Genomic DNA, 8245 nt, shown 5'->3' on the forward strand with positions numbered 1-8245 from the left:
TGTTTGTCATTTGTGTGTATTATGCATTATTTCCTTTTTAATGTTTGTTCCAACATAAATGTATTCATTTTCACCCACTGCTGATTCCTATCGCAGGGCCAGACTTACACTGACTGGGATAAAGTCTGCAAAATCTGTCAGGTGACTTTCCATTTAGAATGTGTGGGAACAAAGAATCATGAGGAAAAGACACAAACTTTTAATTTTATTCGCCAGGTGCCAACAACAATAAGAAAGCATTCTAGACAACACCTAGATGAGGGTTTTTCAAACGCGAACGCCCTCTTGTGGAGCGTTGAAAAAAGTTTGATCTAAAATACCAAATAAAATGGGAAATGTATTTTCAAAACATTTATTTATTTAAGACTTGCCGTAATAAAAATTTTGGGTGTATGGTTCTTTCTTGTCTGACAGCCTCTAATCCCACGCTCACATAGTGTCACCCTTGTTCCAGCAGCTTCAAATTCAATGGAGACCTCAATAACACTCTGAGGTGCTTAAATAGCAGCGGGTTCTTTAAGAACAGACTGGGGTGCTTAAATAGTGGTGGGTTCTATAAGAACAGACTGGGGTGCTTAAATAGTGGTGGGTTCTATAAGAACAGACTGGGGTGCTTAAATTGCGGCGGGTTCTTTAAGAACAGACTGGGGTGCTTAAATAGTGGTGGGTTCTATAAGAACAGACTGGGGTGATTAATCAGCGACGGGTTCTTTAAGAACAGACAGGGGTGCTTAAATTGTGGCGGGTTCTTTAAGAACAGACTGGGGTGCTTAAATAGTGGTGGGTTCTATAAGAACAGACTCTGGGGTGATTAATCAGCGACGGGTTCTTTATGAACAGACTGGGGTGCTTAAATTGCAGCGGGTTCTTTAAGAACAGACTGGGGTGCTTAAATAGTGGTGGGTTCTATAAGAACAGACTCTGTGGTGATTAATCAGCGACGGAGACTGGGGTGCTTAAATAGCGGCCGGTTCTTTAAGAACAGACTGGGGTGCTTAAATAGCGGCCGGTTCTTTAAGAACAGACTCTGGGGTGATTAAATAGCGGCGGATTCTTTAAGAACAGACTGAGGTGATTAAATAGCGGCGGGTTCTTTAAGAACAGACTCTGGGGTGATTAAATAGCGGCGGGTTCTTTAAGAACAGACTCTGGGGTGATTAAATAGCGGCGGGTTCTTTAAGAACAGACTCTGGGGTGATTAAATAGCGGCGGGTTCTTTAAGAACAGACTCTGGGGTGATTAAATAGCGGCGGGTTCTTTAAGAACAGACTCTGGGGTGATTAAATAGCGGCGGGTTCTTTAAGAACAGACTCTGGGGTGATTAAATAGCGGCGGGTTCTTTAAGAACAGACTCTGGGGTGATTAAATAGCGGCGGGTTCTTTAAGAACAGACTCTGGGGTGATTAAATAGCGGCGGGTTCTTTAAGAACAGACTCTGGGGTGATTAAATAGCGGCGGGTTCTTTAAGAACAGACTCTGGGGTGATTAAATAGCGGCGGGTTCTTTAAGAACAGACTCTGGGGTGATTAAATAGCGGCGGGTTCTTTAAGAACAGACTCTGGGGTGATTAAATAGCGGCGGGTTCTTTAAGAACAGACTGTCTGAGGCGCGCCGGCTGCAAAGCGTCTTTTTGGTTTCCAAGGTAACGAGAGAGGGGACAGCGCGCGCGGACAGGACGGTGAGAGCAAATTTTATGAGTAAATATTCTTATTTTAAAATGCATTATTATTAAGTTTTTTTTCTGATTATCTTTAGCTATTTGGATTTGAAGCGTAAAGTAAATTACCTAGAGAGTAAAAGTTAGTAGAAAAGACGTTTCTCATGCCAGTTGCTGTTTATTTTTCACATGAAAGCTCGGTGCATGGTTAATTGTTCACAACGTAACTTAATATTCTAGCGCCATTTTTTTCAGGTGAGCTTCATGTACCATGTGCTTTCACTTTAATAGAGAAGAGGTGTAAATGCATGTTAAAATGGTTAACCTTGTTTTGTGTTTGTAAGTTGTTTTGTGTTTGTTATATTGTCTAAAGCTGAAACTCCCTTTCCCCTTTAGTTCTCCTCCAGCATTTTGCACTTTGAAGTGTGTGAGACTTTCTTGCTTTTCTAACTTGCTTAATCATTTACTATTTTGCTAATTTTTAGCACAGACAAAAATAGCTTTAGGACAGACTGCCAAACTATTTAATGCAAAATGCTTCGAAAAGTATTTACTCCCAATCATTGTACTTAAATGACTGCCACAGCCTGTGAGTCTCTTTTTTTTTTTTTTTTTTACTAATCATTTCATCCTGGTCAGGGTTGCAGTGGGTCAAATGCAGTGCAGGAATACACCCGGGTCAGGACAATAATTTATCACAGGGGAACACATTTACTCACACATTTACTTTCTCTCCTACTTGTTTAGTTTCTTGGGGTGGCACGGTGGTTCTGTGGGTAGCACTGTCTCCTCACAGCAAGAAGGTCCTGGGTTTGTTCCCCAGGTGGGACGGTCCGGGTCCTTTCTGTGTGGAGTTTGCATGTTCTTCCCGTGTCTGCGTGGGTTTTCTCCGGGAGCTCCTGTTTCCTCCCACAGTCCAAAAATATGCAAGTGAGGTGAATTAGAGATACAAAATTGTCCATGACTGTGTTTGACATACAAACTTGTGAACTGATAAATCTTGTGTAATAAGTAACTACCGTTTCTGTCATGAATGTAAGCAAAGTGTGTAAAACATGACATTAAAATCCAAATAAATAAATACAATTATTTAGTTACTCGCAGCCAGGGCAATTTGTACTAAGCAATCCACCATTTGCATGGTTTTCGTAGGTGGGAAGAAACTTAAGCATACACTTATGAACACTGGGAGAATGTGCAAAACTTATCACAGACAATTAGCAGAAGGGCAAGGATTTCATCCAGGTCCTCAGGGGTTATGTTGCTGAGCACCCCCTCTATCAGATGTGCCACGGTGCCATTTAGAAGGACCTATTATTATTGACCGTTTTCTCTGTAAATACAGAAAAGGAAAGGACACAGACAAAAAGTTTTACTGTTGTCTTGTGAGACATTAAACATGACACTTACTTATGGTTATAGTGGACCAATAAATATAATTTTTTATGGCCCAGGCACTGACTTTTGTAACTCAAATTGACAGTTCCAAAAATTTCTGTACAGTGCACCACATTGTTTTAAAGATCCACTGAATTTATATATTTGACTTTATGTTTATATTTTTCATCTTCTAACAGTGCAGCTGTATGTGTACCTATGCCCGGAAGCTGGGAGTGAGATGGAGAATGAGACACAAACACTGCCATCCCTTTCCCCTATCCATACTCCTAAAAAGCCCTTAACAACACTTTCCCTATCCCCATCACTTCCTCAACCCTCTGCTACTGTGCCTGCCTCCATTCTGCTTTCCTCTACCCCTCTATCCTCTCCCTCTCCTGCCAAGGCCTCCTCCTTGTACTCAATTCAGTCATCTGAAGGGCTTAACTCGCACTGCCTGAGTCCCTCAACTCCATCGGACCAAGATGACCTAACCTGCCTCAATTGGCTTTATCAAAGAAACATACTGCCTCTGCCCAAAATGTCCCCACTGCCTCAGTTTCAGTTTCCTCCAATTCCAAATCCAAATCCACCTTCCACTCCGGGTAAGCCGCCATACTCTTTTAGCTGCCTCATTTTCATGGCGATTGAAGACTCTCCACAAAAAAGGCTTCCTGTAAAAGGGATCTACGAGTGGATCGTCAACAACTTCCCCTACTACAGGACAGCGCCGAGCGGCTGGAGAAACTCTGTACGTCACAACCTGAGCTTGAGCAAGAGTTTTCAAAGAATGCAGAGGGACAAAAGCCTTCAGGTTCAGTTTAAACAAATTTGCAATAAGGGCAATGTTTTTTTTTGTTTTTTTTTTAAACATGTTTAACCATGACATCTGATTTTAATCACAGTCTGGTGGAAAGGGGTCACTGTGGTGCGTTTGTCCAGAATTTCGACCAGCTCTTTTGGAGATGCTTAAGAAAACACATTACAGCCATAGCAACAGCAGCAATTTGCTGAACAGTCCTGTGTTGTGAGTATTTGTTTTGTATAGTTTTTGTATAGTACACAGTTGTACTTTCTTGTAAACATAACATGTAAAGGAAAAGTTTTTGCTTAACATAAAAAAGTGAATTCTAATCTCACATGGCTAATTCTATTGATTTAGTTTAAGGTAAAAATAGTAATTACGGTGACAATATTTTATTTTCTGGGGTAAGGGCAGTTGGAACATAATGCTAAATATGACATCACAGTTTAGAGCAGTTCTCAACCTGCTGCAAAAATATATTTTTATACATTAATGCAAATGCATTTTTCAGTCAGCAGAACAAGCTTTTGTCCAGTGTTGTGGACCAGCCAAAAAAAGAATTTGTTGTAGACAGTTTGACTACTGCTTAAAAAATTGCTAATGACATTAAACATAAGCAGTGACAGAAGTGACTGAATAGTTAGCCATAAAGCCTTTAATAATGGGATTACATTTTTAAGAAGGGTTATGGGATGTAACCTTAATAGTTGTTTTGATAGAATATGTTAAAAAAGATACTAAACAATATTTATTGTGCAAACAAAAGTACTAGTACTTAAAATATAATCCTATAAAATGTGTCTTTCCTGAAACAGGATGGAGGCAGCTGATCAAGGACAGACCTCTATACATGACACTGTGGAAATATCAGGTCAGAAAGACATTTGCTGTGTTGTGACTGAAAATAGGTTATGCTAAATTCTGTTCATTAATTGAATTTTTGTTCATCTGCATGAATGGTTGGTTAATCTGTAGAGCAAAATGTTCCCCCTACAGAGTATTTGATTTATTGATTATCCTGCACTTGGCCTTTCTTTCCACTTTTTACAAATTCAGGCTTTTTGTGTAGTGTTGTCGTGTTAACAACAAGCCATCACCCTGGCAACCAGTAGGCATCAGGATGGCCTTTATGTTCCTGCTGTTTTACTACAGGCTGTTTGCAAAGGGATTTCCATGTCTTTGGCTTTGCATTCCATTTTGTTTAAACGTTACTCTATAGAAACAGCTGGTTGTGGTGTGAGATATGTTACAATCTGGAGTGTTGCTTTCTTATAGGCAAATTGTGTAAATTCAGTTTAACTAGATTGTCAGGAAAAAGAGACTCTTTTGGTTTGGAGCATTCTAATGTTTTTAGGCAATTACTAATCTTTACAAGCAGTTAATCATTTGATTTTATGCTGGTTTTGTAAAATGTTTGTAAATTAAAAAATACATTTTTTTAGCAATAATTTGTTCATTTGATTAGGGTTGCAGTGGGTGTGGTGTTATTTAAACATAAACACTAACCCAAAGGGATGAACAAACTCTGTAAAGGGCACAATGGGCCTTCAATGGGCACAACACACAATCATGGAACTTGGTGGATATGTAAATACCTACCCACACTGGGGAAAATCACAGCATTACTTGCAGTTTTGATATTTTGCCTAATTAAATATATTTTTCTGTTTTATACTCTAGACTTGGACTTAAATAACCCACCTTTATCCTCAAACACACCATGTTCTTTGATCTCTGAGCACGAAGAGCTGGTGGCCATACAGTCTGTAGAGTTCGCCGAAGAGGCTGAGTCTGAGAAGGACCCTCTGACAGACAGCGGCTACATCGAGTTCCACTATTATCAGTGTGAACAATACCAGTATCTGCTACTACCAGGAAACACAGACCTGGACTTGGAGACGGTTGAAATCCTTCAACTTGACACAGAGGCGCAGGAGGCAGCAGGATCGTTGCTCGACTTAGCAGGAGGAAACCACTGATATCAAGTATCTGTACAAATGAAAGGATTAGGCCATATTGATTTTGTATGCAGCATACTCATTTGCATAAATACAAAATCAAACAAAGGCAGGAATTAATTTGAAAAGAGTTTGAAAGGTTGTGGTAAATGGAGAGATTTTTGCTAACAGTTCTGTGCTTTAATACACATTTAAAATAGGAATTATGTGCAGAAATCTTTTTAAATGTGATATTAATGAAGTGACTAGCCTACAGTCTTTACTTCACCTAAAGTATTTCTGTTATTTGTGATATAATTGCTATGTAAAATAGGTCAATCCAACAGCACTTTTTAATATATAATGCACTTCTAAAATATCATAAAAACACTAATTTTCCATTTTTACAGATGAGCACACATTGTAACTTTTCATTGGTTATGTTGTTACACTTACCATGTAGAAGTGCTTTGTAGGTACATAAATACTGCCTGTAGCTCATCTGTTATGCACTATTTGTAAGCCACCCTCTGCCCTTTATTAGTGCAACAGGACCAGATTAGGACCACCACTTGCTTGATATTATTTGAGTGGTGTAACATGGTAGTCTGGTACTCATCTAGTAAGTGTTTAAAAATCCAAAACTTTATATACTTGTACCTGTGTGAGACATATCACCATTCCACTGCTAATGCTATACTTAGTATGGTTTACAAACCAAATAATATCTGTCAGCAGTCATCCTATTGTAACCTCCTAAGGTAAACAGGTAGAGGGGGGTTGGCTACTTGTGCATAGCAACAGATGGGCTACTGTAAGAAATTGTATACCTATGAAAAGTGGACCCATATGGTAGATTACAGTGGTATCTGATAAGCTGGCAGCGCCGTATGAACAAAATCATGTACATAATTGTACTATATACAGTATATTGCCAGCAACTGCCAGCAATGCCACATCTTGTTTAGGACGTGATGATGTGCATAGCAAGTATAATTTCTGTTTCCTGTTCATTATATGCTAAAATGTAATATTTACCTTTCTGTCAAACAAAGTGCTTTATATTTTAATCTGAAAATAGTGTATTCAGCACTGTTCATATGTTCATATGTTATACACTTGGCAATAAATCTCTGAAGTGATAACTCAAGCTTAAGCTAACAGATTTAATTTATATGAAAATAAAAGTATGCGTAGTTAGCATAAACATATACTAAAATGCTTTTAATGGGTACAGGTGTGTGGACACCCCTTCTAATTAACAGATTTTGCTAATTTAGCCCCACCTATTCCTAACAGGTAATTAAATTCACACCCATCCCTAAGAGGTGATTAAATTCAAACATACAGCCATGCAATCTTTATTGACAAACAGTGACAGATGAAAAGATCATACATACCAAAGAGCACAGTAACTTTCATAGGATGTTTTGATATATTTATCTTGCCTGTCATTTCAGTTAATGTAAATACTTTTTTCCACAGTATACGTTTACATTGTAGAGAATTGTCAAAAATAGTTTGTTCAATTTGGCATGCAAGAATCGACTGGTCTGAACAGATGCCTGACCTCAGCCCTATCCAAAAACTGTGGTATGAGCTGAAGCGCTAGCATCAATGTCTAACCTCACTCATCTGGCTAAATGGAAGTGAATCATTGTGGTCATGACTAAAATTGTTCAGTGGGAAATCTGTAGAGGAAAGTAAAGGCTATTAAGAAATCAGCTTTATATAAATGCCATTGGGTTTGAAATAAGATGTTCAACAAGTTGGAGGTGGGTTTCCATGTGTAAAGGTGACAGAAGGATTTGTGATAATTCTCCACATTTTCCAAGGCTGACATTTGGCAACCATAGTCAGAGGTCTATTTTGTTGTGTTTTAAGGATTTTTCTTTTTCTTTTTTAAGAATGACTGGGTTCTGAATAAAACCCATCAAATATATAATGAAGTGATTTTTACAAATGCTGCTCTGGATTGGACTATATAATCATTATTTTGTTCACAGTATCAATATCATAACAACTGTTTGATTTGATTTCGACCACCTTTTGTAAATAAGCGATTTTCAGTGGCCACATACTGTATGTCTGCCAGGTAGTAAACTGTCTAGATTTTGATGAACAGTATGTGGTGAAAGTGTTTTGTGTATTGTCATTTATTTGGAAGCTTAGTGGACACCCCTCAGTTATCAGTCAAAATGACTAGAAAATACACATTAACAGAAACTTAAAAACCACCCTAAACCTTCATGTTAGAGTGCCAAAGTATTTCCCTCAAATCTGTGTCGAGTAGCTAAACTTTAGGATTGTTGAGTAACTTGGGAGCTGTAGTTTTTCCTCTGGTTAGTTGCGCGCCACACATGGGTGCGCCACATTCTTCAGCTGCCTGAAAACGCAAACCGAGCTCGCTACGTGTGAACTACAACTCCCTTAGAGCAAATCGATTTTGCCCACTTTAGTTTGTTTCGC

General features: G+C 38.7%; 1 protein-coding gene across 1 annotated transcript; it reads left to right on the forward strand.

Moving 5' to 3' along the window:
• The first annotated feature begins 1646 nt into the window (after window positions 1–1646).
• si:ch211-145o7.3 (forkhead box protein N2) lies at window positions 1647–5943 on the forward strand. Its single transcript, XM_062999798.1, has 5 exons — window positions 1647–1678; window positions 3235–3848; window positions 3940–4061; window positions 4655–4710; window positions 5520–5943. The coding sequence occupies exons 2-5, from the start codon at window positions 3276–3278 to the stop codon at window positions 5816–5818; spliced, it is 1050 nt and encodes a 349-aa protein (XP_062855868.1). The 5' UTR covers window positions 1647–1678; window positions 3235–3275; the 3' UTR covers window positions 5819–5943.
• Window positions 5944–8245: the final 2302 nt, after the last annotated feature.

Source organism: Trichomycterus rosablanca, chromosome 8 (assembly GCF_030014385.1).
Source record: "Trichomycterus rosablanca isolate fTriRos1 chromosome 8, fTriRos1.hap1, whole genome shotgun sequence".
NCBI lineage: Eukaryota > Metazoa > Chordata > Actinopteri > Siluriformes > Trichomycteridae > Trichomycterus > Trichomycterus rosablanca.

Excerpts from the sequence above, each read along its gene's own strand:
- si:ch211-145o7.3 (XM_062999798.1), top strand. The coding sequence starts at position 3,276 with ATGGAGAATGAGACACAAACACTGCCATCCCTTTCCCCTATCCATACT. Across the intron at positions 4,062-4,654 it reads TTGCTGAACAGTCCTGTGTT|GATGGAGGCAGCTGATCAAG; the intron begins GTGAGTATTTGT and ends TTCCTGAAACAG. Across the intron at positions 4,711-5,519 it reads TGACACTGTGGAAATATCAG|ACTTGGACTTAAATAACCCA; the intron begins GTCAGAAAGACA and ends TTTATACTCTAG.